The following is a 20,627-nucleotide window of genomic DNA, read 5'->3' as shown; positions in this document are numbered from 1 at the left end:
TAGAGTAGACCTACTGTCTGACAAAAGTTATGAGAAAAAAAATCTAGGCTATGTCAGTAACTGATGGACAGGTACACAAAATACAGTCCAGTGCAAACAAGACTGTGTAAACATGAATAATCTGAGACTGGTTTGGTGTGTGTATCTATGGAGGAGCTGGTGTCTAGTTTGCTTATTTAAATCTTAAATCACCCAAGACTATGTATTAACAATTTTATTTACACAACACAGAGAATGTAACGACTACTGTAAATCTTGTAAATCAAATATTACAAGTTGTAGGCTAATGAGTGAAACTTTTGGATTGGATTTCTTTTTGTTTCTCTAATCGATTTTAATAGTTGTAAAGTATTCTGTAATTGGTGAAATTACCTTTGTTCCTTCCTATTTGAAAACCATTATATGCCAAACAAAATATAATCACGTGAGAGACATGATGTTCAATAATTATTTCAATTTATTTGTGAACTGTTTGAAACGTAAAATCGTTTGTAACAGTTCGAGGAGCTGTGTCAACATTCATATATGTTTTTTCTACGCAAATTGCCACCTGCGAGTTGGCGCTCTCATTGGTTGAAACCACAGTCAGATTCCAACACAACACTATCTGATTGAAAATCAGGGAGGGGAGCAAAAGAAAAGAGCAAAAAGTGCGATGTTTTACAGTGGTTTGGATTCTGAGTTTTGCGAAAGGATTTTAGGAAATATTTTTACTTCGACTTATTGGATATTGTTTTAATAAGTAAGCATTGCCAATATACAGTAATATACAGTAATACGACAACTATCCTACCTAGCCTACTTGTTATAAACTAACGGTAAGTGCAGCAAGTGCATGTTATTATAACGAATTTTTCCTGTAGCATAATTTATGTAAATTTGTATTGATAATTCGAATAAAGAAAATTACGATAGATTAATTTAGGTTATAAATAAATTTATGCATTTTACAATTAGCCGATCCAAGTCAGTAATGTATTATTATTATTTTAAACATCACAAGCCTATCATATGCTTTTTTTTCAGTCTTTTACAGCGTTATTTCATGATAAGCCTACATACTTAAATAGGTAACTCAAATACTGATTGATCATTCTATTGTATTGGACTTGACAGCATATTTATTTGTGGGATATTCTGGGAATTAGTTGGTATGGCTTGGTTATTTTAAATGTACAATTCATGTAGGACAACAGTTTATTTAGCCTACATTTAAAACATTAGTGTTAGCATAAAGTCAAACAACCTACCTAAATATATAATAATTTATTTAGCCCATTGTTTCCCTCGCTCAAACTCACTCCTTAAAAAATGTTATATCAGCCCACCTAAACATTTTGAAAGTTCACAGACTCGTAAACTGCATTATAACATGTTAGGCCTAGGCCTCCATAATACCTCAAATATTTTGAGATGCCTATAAGCATTTGCCATAATTATTTTTTCCAACAGCGTTGTCATGCCACGATCCTTTTTGGTGAAAAACAAGAGGTGCACATCTTACAATGTGCACCAATCTCACGAAGATGAAGCCGAATCGAGGGACCCTGCATTTACAGGTTAGTTAGAATGCCAAGATTATCATGGAGACTCATCAATACTTTTACAAGTGTATTATGAGAAGTGTATAATGATTTGCCAGTTATTTCATGCATTGCCACAGTTTATAATTCATCAATTGACAATGACAAGTTTACATTTCCTCTATTCACACCCCTGTGCATCACAGACATCAGTATTTTTTCTATCTGCACCACTATAGGCTATTGCAAAAAAATGAAAAACAAATTACATTTATTTGACTTGAGGAAAGTGAAACCATAATGATGAGTTGCAGCATGCAGTGGGACTTTTATAAATGTATGTTAAACATCATCATAGAAAATAAATACAATTGAGGACAGAGGCAACACCTGTTGAACTATTAGACGAAGTATCGTCCAAAGCAAGAGAAATATGCTCCGACTGTTATTGATGGTCAGATTTGTCAATGCGTTCACAATTCACTGAATTCTTTGAATTCATAGGAATTCGCCTATTGAAACTGAGCGGTTAGGGCTGGTTTCACGGATATGCAAAAGAGAAATTATTCTGAAGAATAGCCGTCAGAGTATGCACTGTACAGGTAACTGCCAAAATAAAGGAAACACAACATAAAGCGTTTTAATAGGGCGTTGGGCCACCACGAACCGCCAGAACAGCTTCAATGCGCCTTGGCATAGATTGTACACGTGTCTGGATCTCTATCGGAGGGATGCGACACCATTCTTTCACGATAAATACCATCATTTTGTGTTTTGTTGGTGGTGGAAAACTATGTCTCAGGCGCCACTTCAGAATCTCCCATAGTGTTCCATTAGCTTGAGATCTGGTGACACACACACACACACACACACACACACTTTAAACCCTTTGAGACCCCTGTTTCAAATTCACTTGCCGTGTCCGAATACCCATACTAGTGTACTATACTGAAGAAAAATATAAACGCCGCATGCAACATTTTCAAATGTTTTACTGAGTTACAGTTCATATAAGGAAATCAGTTAATTGAAATACATTTATTAGGCCCTAATCTATGGATTTCACATGACTGCAGCCATGGGTGGGCCTGGGAGGGCATAGGCCCACCCACTTGACAGCCGGGCCCACCCACTGGGGAGCCAGGCCCCACCAATCAGAATGGGACCAACACTTTACATGCTGCGTTTATATTTTAGTTCAGTGTACATACTTAAACTGCATACTCATTTCGGTGTTTGATCTAATTTAATTCACTTGTCTTTTCCAACTCAACAGTTTGACAACAGCTGATAATCAGATAAATTGATGCACTGTACCAAAATGAACGAATGGCGGGAGTCAACGCAATCGTGCATTAGATGATGCATTGGGAATACTATTTTCAAAACTTCGCACACTATAAAAACTTTTTTTTTTGCATACTATTTAGTACGCTAGTATGGGTATTAGGACATGACCACTGAGATGTCTTCTTCTAGCCATGATAGCCAACATAATGGGAAACTGGGAATTTTTATACATGAACCTTAGCATAATGGGATGTTTTAATTGCTCAATTAACTCCGGAACCACAGCCACATCTGTGTGGAAGAACCTGCTTTTAATATACCTTCTATCCATCATTTACTCAAGTGTTTCCTTTATTTTCGCAGTTACCTGTACATTTATGTACATTTTCACAGATAAACCTTTCTCATATAAAAAAATATATTTTATTACTTTTTAACTCTCCATTGTTGGAAAAGGGCTCCATACCTGTTGTATTCGGTCCATGTGACAAAAAACATTCTATTTGATTTGATCTTGTCAGAACCAAAGAGTCCAGAGTCTCCAGTCAGGCCTCAGTCACTGAGTCAGCCCACTCATCCTGACACCTATTCTTACATGAAAAATGAACAGGAGCCTGAACGGCCAGTCCCCTTTCACCCTGACCCAACAGGACACCCTGTTACCCCTGCTACACCACCATACTACTTATCAGGTGAGAGACCCTCCAACTGGGCTGGGATGTTGTGAAGAGACAAAAATCGTTGGGAATAGAATATAATAGAACCTTATTGGTCCTAAATGGGACAATATATGATTCAGGTTTTTTCAGAGGAAGTGTTCATTGAGTCAATTGTCTTATTACTTCTACCCTCAGAGGCTCACATGGCAGAGCTCCCTGCATACTACAAGCCCTCCTACACCTGGGACTCTGTACCTGCGCCCTATGACCTTTGTACGATGGGCTTCCTCCCCTCCCTCCTGCAGCACTCCAGGAGCCTATTTGGGGCTAAAGTCAGCCACAGCCCTGAGCCCCAGCAACCTCTGGACTGCAGCACACACTACTACCCCACCTCGGGAACTTATCACTGCATCACCTGTGACAAGGTACATATGCAGGAGTGGTGTCATAGCTTTCTCTTTACACTGTGTAACTGACAATAACTAATGGGCCTATAGAGAATTAGACTGCCAGAACACTTGTTTAAAAGACTACACATTGACATTGTGACTTCATGAAAAGCTCCTCCTAGCCCTGTCCTCCTCTGCCACGGCAGGTGTTCTCAACCCCTCATGGTTTGGAGGTGCATGTCAGACGCTCCCACAGCGGGACCAGACCATTCGGCTGCAGCATCTGCAGGAAAACCTTTGGCCATGCTGTCAGTCTGGAGCAACACATGAACGTTCACTCACAGGTACCCACAATGCACAGTGTCCTGTTGGAGATGGTTAAGGAGACAAGACAGACAACCAGAGATGTGTAATCTGGCACATTGTCCAAATTGCCCTAAATTATGTGTATACTTCCATAGAAAAGTAGCCTAAGGTACATACTTTCATGACAATGATATTTGAGATGAGATGATAAATTAAGTACATGTTTCCTTAAACAAAGGAAAGAAGTTTTGAATGCAAGATGTGTGGAAAGACATTCAAGCGCTCTTCCACCCTCTCCACCCATCTACTCATCCACTCCGACACCAGGCCCTACCCCTGTCAGTACTGTGGAAAGAGGTTCCACCAGAAGTCGGACATGAAGAAACACACCTACATCCACACAGGTGAGGAGAGAAGAGCATCCACAGAGCACCAAAGTTAGGGATCCAACCACTGATTTGATTGTATTGTAATTTCTCAGAAAACTAAAAAGCAACGTTAGTGATTGCCTCACACTGTAGTTCTCTGCTTTCTAGGTGCTGTTAACATGAATTGTTTCCTAGAGTAATATAACTGCTGATGAATCAGAAAAATAAACTTAAACAAATGTCCATCTGATTTGCATATCTGGTTTTCCTACTTTGCCAAGGCCTCTGTGAAAGGAACTCTGTGCAGGTGGAATATGTCTCCAATGAATGTTTGACAAATCTTAACAATGGCACGATTCTTTCCTCCCAGTCACTGATACTGACTTTACAGCACAGATATACCTCATGCGTTACATGTTATCCGTTTTCATACTTTTTATACTTGTACAGCAAGAGCATCAATACAAAATGAAACTGTGATATTTGATTCTGATAGATTTGATAATGTCACTGTTTAAACATGTCTTTGTATGTGTCTATTTAGGTGAGAAGCCCCACAAATGCCAGGTGTGTGGCAAGGCATTTAGCCAGAGCTCCAACCTCATCACACACAGTCGTAAACACACAGGCTTTAAGCCCTTTGGCTGTGAGATCTGTGTCAAGGGCTTCCAACGCAAGGTGGACCTCCGCAGACACCATGAGAGCCAGCATGGCCTGAAGTGACGAGGTTGAGAACAATGGATAGAGAAGAAGAGGAAAGAGTGCCTTAGCAAAACAACATAGCAAAGAAAGAGAAAGAACGACCAAACATGTCCCTTAGTGGTGAGCATCATGACACAAAATATCCACTATGGACACAATCATTTTGTTTTACACATATCGTATTGAATCTTATCCTTCTTGTGAAAAGGCATTTTTAAGTCAATCAGACTTTAGACAAGGCAAATTATGAATATACTTTTTTCATTAAGTATTTGCTATCACTTAAGGAGGAACAGCCCTTTGGAATAAAATCTAATTCAACTGATATCCTTTGGGTGCATTATGATGTTGTATACTTATGACAGAGGCCTTTAAAGTCAAATGTGAAGAGAGATAGGTCTCATGATTTTGTTGCATAATGTATTTAAGAAAAAGCTTTATATGTTCACAAAGAGTTTGTTTGCCATTCATACTATAGTTATAAATGAATCTTATGTCAAATAAAAGGAAGCAATGGTATGAATGAATAAATGCTCTCCAAATAACGGTGATATTTTATTATAATCCTCGTAATCATTGTGGTTTGCGGAGAAAAGACAACTCACACTCCGCCCATATTTAACATAATCATGCATTCACTGTCATGTGACAAGTTGACAAACATTGTGAAGAAGAGGGGAAAAAACAGTCAAAAGGTCAAATACAAGCAGCATGTTAGCTTAGTAAGATGAGATGGCTCATGGTAAGCCTTTATGTGTGACCGTTTACTCATGGCGCAGGTTGCATGCAGACTGTCTTCCAACTGGCTCTGTAGCAGTCCTCTGCAAGGCTGAGCTCATGTTGTCTGGGGCTGAAATCTCTAGCATGACCAGTCAGAGATAATTCAAATCTATACCTGGAAAACCATGCAAATCTCAAGTCCGCCAGGCTTTCAAATGTCACACAGAGGAATGGACTGCCCACCAAAGAGCGGAGAGGGAGGATCAATCTCCCCAATCCTTCCAAAATCTCAATCACTAATATACAAACTGCTTAGGCCTTCCCCATGTATAATGCAGTTCTTCACACCCGTAAACAAAGGTCTGCACATTCAGCTTCATCTCTAGTTAGTCACACTGTTGGTCTTCAAGTGGGAAGAAGAAGTGTATTCCCTCTGTATTATGATATTGGATATACTGTATGACAACAGACAGAGCATGGAGTACTCAAACAGCCTGTCCCCATATCAAATCAAATTTATTTATATAGCCCTTCTTACATCAGCTGATATTTCAAAGTGCTGTACAGAAACCCAGCCTAAAACCCCAAACAGCAAGCAATGCAGATGTAGAAGCACGGTGGCTAGGAAAAACTCCTTAGAAAGGCCAAAACCTAGGAAGAAACCTAGAGAGGAACCAGGCTATGAGGGGTGGCCAGTCCTCTTCTGGCTGTGCCGCGTGGAGATTATAACAGAACATGGCCAAGATGTTCAAATGTTCATAAATGACCAGCATGGTCAAATAATAATAATCACAGTAGTTGTCTCACAGTAGTTGTCGAGGGTGCAACAAGTCAGCACCTCAGGAGTAAATGTCAGTTGGCTTTCATAGCCGATCATTGAGACTATCTCTACTGCTCCTGCTGTCTCTAGAGAGTTGAAAACAACAGGTCTGGGACAGGTAGCACGTCCGGTGAACAGGTCAGGGTTCCATAGCCGCAGGCAGAACAGTTGAAACTGGAGCAGCAGCACGGCCAGATGGACTGGGGACAGCAAGGAGTCATCATGCCAGGTAGTCCTGAGGCATGGTCCTAGGGCTCAGGTCCTCCGAGAGAGAAAGAAAGAAAGAGAGAATTAGAGAGAGCATACTTAYYTTCACACAGGACACCGGATAAGACAGYAGAAATACTCCAGATATAACAGACTGACCCTAGCCCCCCGACACATAAACTACTGCAGCATAAATACTGGAGGCTGAGACAGGAGGGGTCAGGAGACACTGTGGCCCCATCCGATGATACCCCCGGACAGGGCCAAACAGGCAGGATATAACCCCACCCACTTTGCCAAAGCACAGCCCCCACACCACTAGAGAGATATCTTCAACTACCAATTTACCATCCTGAGACAACCCAGACAGGAAGACCACGTCAACGACTCAACCCACTCAAGTGATGCACCCCTCCTAGGGACGGCATGGAAGAGCACCAGTAAGCCAGTGACTCAGCTGTTGTAATAGGGTTAGAGGCAGAGAATCCCAGTGGAGAGAGAGGAACTGGCCAGACAGAGACAGCAAGGGTGGTTTGTTGCTCCATAGCCTTTCCGTTCACCTTCACACTCCTGGGCCAGACTACACTCAATCATAGGACCTACTGAAGAGATGAGTCTTCAATAAAGACTTAAAGGTTGAGACCGAGTCTGCATCTCTCACATGGGTAGGCAGACATTCCATAAAAATGGAGCTCTATAGGAGAAAGCACTGACTCCAGCTGTTTGCTTAGAAATTCTAGGGACAATTAGGAGGCCTGCGTCTTGTGACCGTAGCGTACGTGTAGTTATGTATGTCAGGACCAAATCGGAAAGATAGGTAGGATCAAGCCCATGTAATGCTTTGTAGGTTAGCAGTAAAACCTTGAAATCAGCCCTTGCCTTAACAGGAAGCCAGTGTAGGGAGGCTAGCACTGGAGTAATATGATCAATTTTTTTGGTTCTTGTCAGGATTCTAGCAGCCGTACTTAGCACAAACTGAAGTTTATTTAGTGGTTATCCGGGTAGCCGGAAAGTAGAGCATTGCAGTAGTCTAACCTAGAAGCAACAAAAGCATGGATTAATTTTTCTGCATCATTTTTGGACAGAACATTTCTGATTTTTGCAATGTTACGTAGATGGAAAAAAGCTGTCCTTGAAACAGTCTTGATATGTTCGTCAAAAGAGAGATCAGGGTCCAGAGTAACGCAGAGGTCTTTCACAGTTTTATTTGAGACGACTGTACAACCATCAAGATTAATTGTCAGATTCAACAGAAGATCTCTTTGTTTCTTGGGACCTAGAACAAGCATCTCTGTTTTGTCTGAGTTTAAAAGTAGAAAGTTTGCAGCCATCCACTTCCTTATGTCTGAAACACAGGCATCTAGCGAGGGCAATTTTGGGGCTTCACCATGTGTAACAGTATAACTTTCGTCCGTCCCCTCGCCCCGGGCTCGAACCAGGGACCCTCTGCACACATAGACAACTGACACCCACGAAGCATCGCTACCCATCGCGCCACAAAAGCCACGGCTCTTGCAGAGCAAGGGGAACATCTACTTCAGGTCTCAGAGCGAGTGACGTCACCGATTGAAACGCTATTAGCGCACACCACCGCTAACTAGCTAGCCATTTCACATCGGTTATACATGTTTCATTGAAATGTACAGCTGTGTGTCATCCGCATAGCAGTGAAAGTTAACATTATGTTTTCGAATGACATGCCCAAGAGGTAAAATGTATAGTGAAAACAATAGTGGTCCTAAAACGGAACCTTGAGGAACACCAACGTTTACAGTTGATTTGTCAGAGGACAAACCATTCACAGAGACAAATTGATATCTTTCCGACAGATAAGATCTAAACCAGGCCAGAACTTGTCCGTGTAGACCAATTTGGGTTTCCAATCTCTCCAAAAGAATGTGGTGATTGATGGTAACAAAAGCAGCACTAAGGTCTAGGAGCACGAGGACAGATGCAGAGCCTCAGTCTGACGCCATTAAAAGGTCATTTACCACCTTCACAAGTGCAGTCAGTGTTATGATGGGGTCTAAAACCAAACTGAAGCATTTCGTATACATTGTTTGTCTTCAGGAAGGCAGTGAGTTGCTGCGCAACTTTTGAGAGGAATGGGAGATTCGATATAGGCCGATAGTTTATTATATAAATTTAATGGGTCAAGGTTTGGCTTTTTCAAGAGAGGCTTTATTACTGCCACTTTTAGTGAGTTTGGTACACATCCGGTGGATAGAGAGCCGTTTATTATGTTCAACATAGAAGGGCCAAGCACAGGAAGCAGCTCTTTCAGTAGTTTAGTTGGAATAGGGTCCAGTATGCAGCTTGAAGGTTTAGAGGCCATGATTATTTTCATCATTGTGTCAAGAGATATAGTACTAAAACACTTGAGTGTCTCCCTTGATCCTAGGTCCTGGCAGAGTTGTGCAGACTCAAGACAACTGAGCTTTGGAGGAATACGCAGATTTAAAGAGGAGTCCATAATTTGCTTTCTAATGATCATGATCTTTTCCTCAAAGAAGTTCATGAATGTATTACTGCTGAAGTGAAAGCCATCCTCTCGTGGGGAATGCTGCTTTTTAGTTAGCTTTGCGACAGTATCAAAAATAAATTTCAGATTGTTCTTATTTTCCTCAATTAGGTTGGAAAAATAGGATGATCGAGCAGCAGTGAGGGCTCTTCGATACTGCACGGTACTAGTACTGTCTTTCCAAGCTAGTCGGAAGACTTCCAGTTTGGTGTGGCGCCATTTCCGTTCCAATTTTCTGGAAGCTTGCTTCAGAGCTCGGGTATTTTCTGCATACCAGGGAGCTAGTTTCTTATGACAAATGTTTTTAGTTTTTAGGGGTGCAACTGCATCTAGGGTATTGCGCAAGGTTAAATTGAGTTCCTCAGTTTGGTGGTTAACCGATTTTTGTCCTCTGACGTCCTTGGGTAGGCAGAGGGAGTCTGGAAGGGCATCAAGAAATCTTTGGGTTGTCTGAGAATTTATAGCACGACTTTTGATGCTCCTTGGTTGGGGTCTGAGCAGATTATTTGTTGCGATTGCAAACGTAATAAAATGGTGGTCCGATAGTCCAGGGTTATGAGGAAAAACATTAAGATCCACAACATTTATTCCATGGGACAAAACTAGGTCCAGAGTATGACTGTGGCAGTGAGTAGGTCCAGAGACATGTTGGACAAAACCCACTGAGTCGATGATGGCTCCGAAAGCCTTTTGGAGTGGGTCTGTGGACTTTTCCATGTGAATATTAAAGTCACCAAAAATGTGAATATTATCTGCTATGACTACAAGGTCCGATAGGAATTCAGGGAACTCAGTGAGGAACGCTGTATATGGCCCAGGAGGCCTGTAAACAGTAGCTATAAAAAGTGATTGAGTAGGCTGCATAGATTTCATGACTAGAAGCTCAAAAGATGAAAACGCCGTTTTTTTTTTGTAAATTGAAATTTGCTATCGTAAATGTTAGCGACACCTCCGCCTTTGCGGGGTGCGCAGGGGGTATGGTCACTAGTGTAACCAGGACGTGAGGCCTCATTTAACACAGTAAATTCATCAGGCTTAAGCCATGTTTCAGTCAGGCCAATCACATCAAGATTATGATCAGTGATTAGTTCATTGACTATAACTGCCTTTGAAGTGAGGGATCTAACATTAAGTAGCCCTATTTTGAGATGTGAGGTATCACGATCTCTTTCAATAATGGCAGGAATAGAGGTCTTTATTCCAGTGAGATTGCTAAGGCGAACACCGCCATGTTTAGTTTTGCCCAACCTAGGTCGAGGCACAGACACAGTCTCAATGGGGATAGCTGAGCTGACTACACTGACTGTGCTAGTGGCAGACTCCACTAAGCTGGCAGGCTGGCTAACAGCCTGCTGCCTGGCCTGTACCCTATTTCATTCTGGAGCTAGGGGAGTTAGAGCCCTGTCTATGTCCGTAGATAAAATGAGAGCACCCCTCCAGCTAGGATGGATTCCGTCACTCCTCAACAGGCCAGGCTTGGTCCTGTTTGTGGGTGAGTCCCAGAAAGAGGGTCAATTATCTACAAATTCTATCTTTTGGGATGGTTAGAAAAGAGTTTTCAACCAGCGATTGAGTTGTGAGACTCTGCTGTAGGGCTGGCTCATCACTCCCCCTGACTGGGAGGGGGCCAGAGACAATTACTCGATGCCGACACATCTTTCTAGCTGATTTACACGCTGAAGCTATGTTGCACTTGGTGACCTCTGACTGTTTCATCCTAACATCGTTGGTGCTGACGTGGATAACAATATCTCTATACTCGCCAGTTTTAACTTTAGTCAGCACTATCTTCAGATTATCCTTAACGTCGGTAGCCCTGCCCCCTGGTAAACAGTGTATGATCGCTGGATGATTAGTTTTAAGTCTAATACTGCGGGTAATGGAGTCGCCAATGACTAGGGTTTTCAATTTGTCAGAGCTAATGGTGGGAGCCTTCAGCGTCTCAGACCCCGTAACGGGAGGAGTAGAGACCAGAGAAGGCTCGGCCTCTGACTCCGACTCGCTGCTTAATGGGGAGAACAGGTTGAAAGTTTCTGTCGGCTGAATGAGCGACACCGGTTGAGCATTCCTACAGCATTTCCCTCCAGAAGCCATGAGAAAGTTGTCCGGCTGCGGGGACCGTGCGAGGGGATTTATACTAACGTTACTATCTGTACTTATTGGTGGCACAGATGCTGTTTCCTCCTTTCCTACACTGAAATTACCCTTGCCTAACGATTGCGTCTGAAGCTGGGCTTGCAGCACAGCTATCCTCGCCGCAAGGCGATCGTTCTCCTGTATATTATGATTACAGCGAGTGCAAGTAGAAGGCATCATGTTAATGTTACTACTTAGCTTCGGCTGCTGGAAGTCCTGGCGAACCATGTCCAGATCAAACGTCCGGAGTGAAAAAGTTGAATGGAAAAAAGTTGAGTGAGGGAAAAACAAAAAATATAAACGGTAATTAAAAAGTAAAAACCGTAAAGTTGTCAGGTAGAAAAGTAGGGTTGGCAACAAAACGCACAGCAGCACGTAAACAAGTCTGCAAGTTGTGACCGTACCACACCCATCCATTCTGACAGGTTTGCTTAGACATACACATTGCACTTCTCATGAAGACACAACACCTTCCTCAAACACCAAATCCAGTTAGGCCATTTAAGCTGTTACAGTCAAATCAGACCATTTCTTAGTAAAATCTGTTATCAAATACTGTATAAGTAGCTGGCCAAGTACAACTATGGGTTGAATCAGGTTTTGAGGTTTTAGACCTACCACTGTCCACAACTGTTTGCTAATTTCTAACAAAAATATATTAAATTCCCACTTTATGCTGCAGGGTAGCAGAATTCCATGAACTTTCAATAAATTCCCTGGTGTTCCGGAAATCCTGTTTGGAGGGTTCCAGATTTGCCTAAAAAAAAAAAATTCAACCTGAGTTAAATCAGTAGGTGAAAAATACAACACCCGTACATGGTCACAACAGCAGTATGAGTTTATGTTGCGGGTTTGTTACAGAAATCAGTGTCTAGGTGCGGAATGAAACATACATCCTGTCCACTGTCTGGTACAGTTGGTAAACAAATCTGTGGTCCCATGCAAATGAGTGTTTATATAACCCAGGCAACAGGGTCCGTTGTGCTCAGGAGAAACAGTTAGGGTTGCATCCTGGTGTGAGGGTACAGAGCAAAACAAAATGCTGCACAGGCAGCCAATGGCAGAGAGAGGAGCAGGACGAGCGGGCCTAAACAAACAGGACATGGGTCCTGCATTGGAGGGGTGGGGCCCAGACTGTAGCCTGGGGGGAAACTGGGGAAATTAGGGGACCAGGTCCATCCACACGCACCTGAGCTGAACTTCCCTTTTCAACATTCGCATACAGGTGTGTGTCTGTGCTTTTTATCATTTAATACAACACAACGCAGGGTTTTAATTAAAACAACACAATATAGTAACGTCTCAATAGCATATATTAATTATTGTATGCTTTTATGCTCTCTCTCTCTCCTCCCCCTCTTCATTTGCATCTCCTGTGCCGGCCTGGGGCACAGTGGCATCCTAATCCTTCAAAGAACTAAACTGTACGTTTCTCTAGAACTTCAATGTTAAACTGTCCACTCAAAGTAAAGATAAAATTAACATCTTTAAACACTTCCAGCTCAACAACAAACTTAAGCTAAATCAAGACAAATTATTTTCCCCTCATTTTTTTATTTAATTTTTTTAACTACAAGATAATGAAACAAAAGGTGAAATCAACAAAGCAAACTGCTTTCTTTTCAATTGTGCAGCACTAATTCGTCTAACGGCCCATGCCTGCTGCCTTGCCAGCAAGCTTGTGGAGGAATCAGATACCAGAAACTGACTTAACACTGACAAACACATTAACAGAAAACAAGAAAAAAACTCAAAATCTGTTCCACCCAGCCAAGACCCTGTAAATCACAAGAAAATCATGGCACACATCTGCACACACTCTTAACCTAACCATACCAAGCACTCTCACACACACACACACACACACACCACACACACACACACACACAACACACACACAACACACACAACACACACACACACACACACACACACACACACACACACACCACACACACACACACACACACACACACACACACACACACACACACACACACACACACACACACAGGTAGAGTAGGCCAGAAGATGAATTTAAATTTGTCTTGCAAATGAGTATGCAAAATATCCCTGGTCTGTGCCCTGGTAAAGGGTTGGAAGGTGGAAAGGTGTGCCAGCCCGAGGCTAAAAGCTAGGGGAGACATGTTGAAGAACGGATATCTCCCATGGGCTGCTCTATCTTAAGAAATATGTACTATTTTATGTACTACTTTAATTAGCATACACTGAGTATTTACTGTTTCAAGCAATGGAAGCTATAACATCGATGTACAGACATATAGTATTATATTTACAGTTAGCAATGCTTGACATAGAAAGTCCATGGAAAGTATTAATTGACAATATATATATATTTTTAAGTTACACATCCCTAGCTACATGAACTGCCCCGCTCCAAATCAACTGAAGGACAAAGAACCCTATCATCCATGTTTATGACCTCAGAGCCAGGTACTGGATGGTATGAGATAGAGAAGAGACAGAGAAGGAGAGGAGTGACCAGGCCAAGTCTAACACATGCAGATTACCAAAGAAGAGAAGATAAAAGGCAATCATTATTTAAATCCAGGGAGTGGTGTATTTGTTTGTGTAAAGCATCAAATTAGAGGTAAAGTCATGCTCTTCTCCAGAACCTAGCTGGGAAAGCTGAAGAGGTAAAACATTGAAGAGGCATGAAGCTTGATTTGATCTACTTTTGCTAATACAACATTCATATCATCCTTTTGATAAATTTATTTGACGTTTATATGTTTATGTTTAGCCTTGACTCTCAATGCTATTGGACTAGTGAACTAAAGAAGAAGCCAAACTGAGGCAGCTTTCTTCCATAGACACAGGAAGTAGGTCTCTGATCACATGAGAGTGGCGGGCTGGTGATACCATTTGAATGACAGTTAGCAGGGGGAAGAGTGTAGTGGATCAGAATGACAATAATGGCATCAGCCATCTTCGCTGCAGCTCTGAGGCAGTTCATCATCCAAAAATGGCTTTGCCTTTCCAACCGCCACACAATCAGCTGCAAAGCATGGGCTTCTGACTGCACATGATGCACTGAGAGAGAGAAGAGGAGAGAGGGAAGGGAAGGGAGAGAAGTTGAAAAAGGAGTGAGAAGGACTGAGCAGGGTCAACAAGGAAAGAGAGTGAAAATTAAAAAGAGATATAGAGAAAGAGGTGGAAAGAGAGAGGGTGAAATCTGGGGCTATGCAGCAGGCCTTGCTGGGCAAGCAATGGTGGGTGTGTGATAGTCTTATCATGGCTGCCCCACACTGTAACGGTCGGAAACATGCCAGAGTCTCGACAGGGAGGAGTGAACAGTCCCTCCACAGAGATAGCACCCAACACAGCCGTAATCTGGGAGACACAGGAGCACGGACCAATAGACAGAGGTGCTAGATCCCACTCCGTGTGACACCCCGGCTCCACCACACCACATGACAAATTGTTTCTCCCAGCATGACCTCTTCTGCTGTCTCATCATCTCCCGCAAAGCACAGAACTTCATAATACGTCCCGACGCAGGAAGCACAAATGCCTTATCTGGCTCTACTCTAGAAAAGCATGGCACTAGGGTTCTTATTCAAACAGCTGTTACACACCAATATCCTCTCCATTTCAGGGGATGGAGTGAAATGTAGTTATTTGTAATATACACTGTGACTGTGTTGGAATGGATCTGAAGTGGTAAAACTGAAACAGGATGTCAAAACAAAAGTTTCACGACTTGACTATCAGAAGGACACCAGCCATCATCAAGCCTACAAAAAAAACAAGAAGCCAATGGAAAACATATACTGTTTATCTTGAGTCACATCATATTATCTTATATTGCCCTTAAGGCACAGAAGTCGGATTTTTTAAAAGTAAACAGAAATGTCTATCACTAAATAGAACATTGCTAAATTGTAGGCCTTTCCAACATATTCTAACACAACTTGCTTTGCTGATCTAATATTACTTCTCCTCTGTAGAATCAGATTCTCTCTTTCTGATGGAGGATGTTATGAGATTATACAGATTACACCACACTTGAGGGAGGAGGACATGATACAAATGTACAAACCACTGTTTCAAAGTTCCTAACAGCAAGACCAGATCACTCCTTTTCTAAATAACAAGGAAACCCTGGGGGCAGGATCCCAAATTGGAGTTTAGCATAAAGTAAACTTTTAAAATGGTGATACAACTGATATAGCAGTTGTATCAATAGGGTGAGGCAAATTACAAGTGGCTTTATCAATCTGAGACAATATCCAAACATTTCAATTTTATGTGTAAGACAGAAGTATACATTAAAGGGAGATTTCAGGATTTTGGCAGTTAGGCTCTTTATCTACTTCCCCAGAGTCAAATTAACACCTGATGCTTAAACCAAAACCTGACCTTAACTTAATTGTCTAGCCTTTTTCTTGCAGTACATCTCCTGCCCCCTTCTGGCTTGAAATTGCTTAGACTTCAGATCTAGTTTGGGCTGTTCCAAGGATCACGCATAATACTGACCGTAGTGAGAATTATTAGACCTGGCTGAATATAGCCTAAGGGGTTTATATGGATAAACTAAATATTGTGGCTGACATCAAACATGCTTCTTCCACAGCCTATATTCGTCAAGTCTAATCATTCTCTCTGGCCGGCCGGAACTATAAACAAGTCCAATTGTTTCCACCCGTAGGGATTTATTGGTCGAAATGTTTGAGCTTTTTACGAACCAGAAAACCACACTTTAATCTGTAAATTGTTTCGCTAATTAGTCAACTTAAGTGCATTCAAATAACGCAATCAACTCAAACTGTGACAGTTATTTATCTAAAGGTGAGATGGCAGCATCCGGGTTGGACGATTTGAATTTTACAATGAAAGAGATAACCGGCACGCGCCAGTCTGTCTCGGGCAGCACAAGTGATGAGACGTTCACTGCCAGTGTTGTGCCTGAGAGTTCGTCGACTCTTTCCCTATCAGAGGACAATAAACTCGTCTGTGTGGAATATCCAGGTATTATCTCCAATGTGGACAAGATGCTGGAAAGTATTGGGGGTATACAAGGGATGTCCAAGGTGAGCAAGCAATTCTAGCTAGCTACACACGCCGATCAGCGCATGCGCGACTTGTCACTTGCAAGCTACGTTAGTCTGCTTGTAATGTTTATTCATATATATATATACATTTCTCATTAAAACATGTCGCTAGCTAGTTATATATATGATACACACAGGAAGCTGTTGAGTGAAAAACCCACATATCTATATATAGTTATATATATATATATATATAACTAGCTAGCGACATGTTTTAATGATACATTTTATCATTCACATCATATTAGTTTACTGTAGGTAACAGGTGCTAGCTACTTCAGACATACGTACTCACATGTTGTTGTTCCCATAATTCACCACTATTTGCGTTGTTCATAATAATGATGATGAACTAAAAAGGAATTGCTTCTCCACAGACCTATGCTGACCCCAGCAGACGGTTGGAACTTCGCTTTCGTCCCCAGGACCCGTTCTGTCACCCTGTCTGTGGAAACCGTTACCCCTCCACCAACCTGCTGCTGCGCATGAAAAGGAGGGTGCGTAAAGGCAACCCCAAGGAAGCCCAAATCAACATGGACATCCTGGGTGTCATCGGGACAACATACAAATTCCAAGGTTCAACTTCTTAAACTTCAAACACTTGAGTGTCTGTGACCCCTTTATGATTCCTTCCCATTGCTTCCCTACTCTGATCTGTGCTGCTATTACTCTTAATTGTGTATTTGTTGTTGATGTAAGTTGTACACTGAGTGTACAAAACATTAACAACACCTGCTCTTTCCATGGCAGACTGACCAGGTGAATCCAGGCTAAAGCTATGATCCCTTATTGATGTCACTTGTTAAATCCACTTCAGTGAGTGTAGATGAAGAGGAGGAGATGGGTTAAAGAAGGATTTTTAAGCCTTGAGACGGATTGTATGTCTCAATTGAGGTTGAAGGTGCAAGACAAAATATTTTAGTGCCCTTGAATGGGGGTATGGTCGTAGGTTTGTGTCAAGAACTGCAACACTGCTGGGTTTTTCACTCTCAACAGCTTCCTGTGTGTATCGAGAATGGTCCACCACCCAAAGGATTTCGAGCCAACTTGACACAACTGTGGGAAGCATTGGACTAAAACCTGGGCCAGCATCCCTGTAGAATGCTTACGACAAATCCGGTTTGGGCCGGGGTGGGTTGCGCTGCTCAATATTAGGAAGGTGTTCTTAATGTTTTGTACAATCAGTGTATATTGTTAATTGTTGCAGGGATGGCAGACTTCCAGTATCTTGCAGTGCATTCAGCAAAGGACGGCTCACACACATCCCTCTACGATAAGATCATCTTGCGTAAACCAGAGAATAATGAGTTCTTTGAGCAGCCTGTGCCCCTCTTCCTTCCTCCACCCATCTTCTCTCGCCTGGACAGTGCTGTGGACTATAACTACCGACCTGAAATCCAACACAAGTAAGCAGGGGCATTGGAGCAGTGTTGCACTACACAGTTTCACCCTCATCAGAGGTAGTGTGTTCAGGTCAGAAACAAATATGCAAATGGAAGTCAACATTTGTGTCAGCAATTATGCGTAGGAATTCCCAACAACAACAACTTTACAAAATGGTGTGTTCAACAAGAGGAGCAAGACAGGAAGCCCCTTATTTAGTTATAAAGATGCAGGTGCTAATAGATTTGGCCATTGGCCAACCCATAAGGGTTATTAGCTAAACCATTGTGGTCTTGTGTCTTCCGTGCAGAGAAGGCCATTGTCCCCCAACAGTCTCCAGGGATAATCTGATTGGTTTGAGTCGAGCGCGTCGGCCTCATAATGCCATCTTCCTCACTTTTAACGACCAGAACATCCCCACGGAGCCCATGGAGGCTGCCAAGGTCAACTGGAAGAGAGTGTGTGTTCACCCCAGTGACATAAAGGCAGAGGAACAACTGAAGGAGGTTAGTATACTTTGCATTGGGCTACTGAGGTTTATTCACAAGCCATTGTGAAGACTGCATGAAGTCAAAATCAGGGGGGATGTTCTCATGTTTGAAACTATTTTTTATTATGTTAGTCACATATGCATAGGAACATAGCATTTTTTTCTGTTTGAGCCTTTTTTAAAATTCTAATGCTATTTCAAGACAGAAGTGTTTACTTAAGTGTTAGCCTGTAGGGTAGTTTGTATTTGGTCTCTCTGATTTAGATGGAATTACAATGGACACTCTCAGACCTTGATGACGATACCCAGTGTGCTAGTGGAGGGTGAACACAGTTTACCCAGTTTTTTGTTGTTGTTGCCCAACAGTTTACCCACCTTTTGTTGAGAAATACAGTACCAGTCAAAAGTTTGGACACACCTACTGATTCAAGGGTTTTTCTTTATTTTTACTGTTTTCTACATTGTAGAATAATAGTGAAGACAAACAATGAAATAACACATATGTAATCATGTAGTAACCAAAAAAGTGTTAAACAAATCAAAATGTATTTTATATTTGAGATTCTTCAAAGTAGCCACCTGTTGCCTTGATGACAGCTTTGCACACGCTTGGCATTCTCTCAACCAGCTTCATGAGGTATTCACCTGGAATGCATTTCAATTAACAGGTGTGCCTTATGTTAATATGTGGAATTTATTTTCCTTAATGCGCTTGAGCCAATTAGTTGTGTTGTGACAAGGTAGGGTTGGTATACAGAAGATATCCCTATTTGGTAAAAGACCATGTCCATATTATGGCAAGAACAGCTCAAATAGGCAAAGAGAAACAACAGTCCATCATCAAGAACATTGAGTTATTTCAAGTGCAGTCGCAAACACCATCAAGCACCATGATGAAACTGGCTCTCATGAGGACCGCCACAGGAAAGGAAGACCCAGAGTTACCTCTGCTGCAGAGGATAAGTTCATTAAAGTTACCAGCCTCAGAAATTTCAGCCCAAGTAAATACTTCATAGAGTTCAAGTAACAGACACATCTCAATATTAACTGTTCAGAGGAGACTGAATCAGACCTTTATGGTCGAATTGCTGCAAAGAAACCACAGCTAAAGGACACCAATAAGAAGAGACTTGCTTGGGCCAGGTAACATGAGCAATGGACATTAGACCAGTGGAAATCTGTCCTTTGGTCTGATTTTTGGTTCAAACCATCGTGTCTTTGTGAGACGCAGAGTAGGTGAACGGATGATCTCCGCATGTGTAGTTTTGATGCTTCACTATTCTACAATGTAGAAAATACTAAAAATAAAGAAACCCTTGATTGAGTAGGTGTGTCAACTTTTGACTGGTACTGTACATTGAAAGTATAGGGAGCGTAACTTCTTACCGTGACCGGTGATCAGAGTTTACCCACTTATTATTTAAAAAATTCAACTACATCACTGGCGTTACCTGCCCACCTATTTTTTTTTACATCACCATGTACAAAGGATGTTCCTATGGTATTTTTCTATGGAAAATGTACACATCGGAAATGTTAAGTCTATTGCTTTGATATACCCTCTGTTAACTTTCCCCAAACCACACTGTGTGTAGATGTTTGAGAGCCGGCCCATCTGGTCCGGGTACGCGGTCAAGGCCAACCTGGACCTCCACCCTGATAAACTGAAGCTGCTGCTCCCTATCATGGCCTACTATATGGTGAGGAGACCTAGACCAGCCAATGGAAAAAGCYARAGGWWWRKRARCTCCAKAAATAGCATATGTCTGCTATCTAACTGTCACCATGGATACTACAGCCCAAGGGCACATACCTGTATACCATTCATCAGGATGCCAATTGTTTGGCTYTCTGCATATTCTCTGACACCTAACTAATCTATATGGTGAGCAGACCCAGACCAGCAGGGGGTCAATAAAGGGAAATAGTGCATCTCTCTATTTACATGCCATGTCCTATTCAATTCACTTGACTTGAAATTAACCTCTTGAGAGAAGTAGAAGTGGATGGTGGCAAGAGAGAAAGAAGACGCAAACAT

The 20,627-nt window shown here is 41.9% G+C and overlaps 2 protein-coding genes across 2 annotated transcripts in view; both read left to right on the top strand.

The window, feature by feature from the left end:
• Positions 1-635: 635 nt before the first annotated feature.
• On the top strand, positions 636-5,897 carry LOC111964074 (zinc finger protein Gfi-1b-like). The gene is made up of 7 exons (XM_023987760.2): positions 636-818; positions 1,453-1,559; positions 3,335-3,505; positions 3,668-3,897; positions 4,068-4,205; positions 4,406-4,571; positions 5,080-5,897. The coding sequence occupies exons 2-7, from the start codon at positions 1,460-1,462 to the stop codon at positions 5,256-5,258; spliced, it is 984 nt and encodes a 327-aa protein (XP_023843528.1). The 5' UTR covers positions 636-818; positions 1,453-1,459; the 3' UTR covers positions 5,259-5,897.
• A 10,105-nt stretch (positions 5,898-16,002) lies between these two features.
• The window catches only part of LOC111964073 (general transcription factor 3C polypeptide 5), a 14,511-nt gene continuing 9,886 nt past the window's right edge, over positions 16,003-20,627 (top strand). The window contains exons 1-5 of the mRNA XM_070443748.1: positions 16,003-16,695; positions 17,094-17,292; positions 17,924-18,122; positions 18,410-18,605; positions 20,185-20,442. Coding sequence (XP_070299849.1) covers positions 16,459-16,695; positions 17,094-17,292; positions 17,924-18,122; positions 18,410-18,605; positions 20,185-20,442 — 1,089 coding nt within the window. The 5' untranslated portion in view covers positions 16,003-16,458. The remainder of the gene's footprint in view (positions 16,696-17,093; positions 17,293-17,923; positions 18,123-18,409; positions 18,606-20,184; positions 20,443-20,627) is intronic.

This window comes from Salvelinus sp. IW2-2015, linkage group LG5, assembly GCF_002910315.2.
Source record: "Salvelinus sp. IW2-2015 linkage group LG5, ASM291031v2, whole genome shotgun sequence".
NCBI classification, from domain to species: Eukaryota; Metazoa; Chordata; class Actinopteri; order Salmoniformes; family Salmonidae; genus Salvelinus; species Salvelinus sp. IW2-2015.
This window is presented reverse-complemented; position numbering and strand designations above follow the sequence as displayed.

Coding starts and splice junctions, on each gene's coding strand:
- LOC111964074 (XM_023987760.2), top strand. CDS start 1,460: ATGCCACGATCCTTTTTGGTGAAAAACAAGAGGTGCACATCTTACAAT. Junction 3,506..3,667: donor ACCACCATACTACTTATCAG/GTGAGAGACCCT, acceptor TTCTACCCTCAG/AGGCTCACATGGCAGAGCTC. Junction 3,898..4,067: donor ACTGCATCACCTGTGACAAG/GTACATATGCAG, acceptor CTGCCACGGCAG/GTGTTCTCAACCCCTCATGG.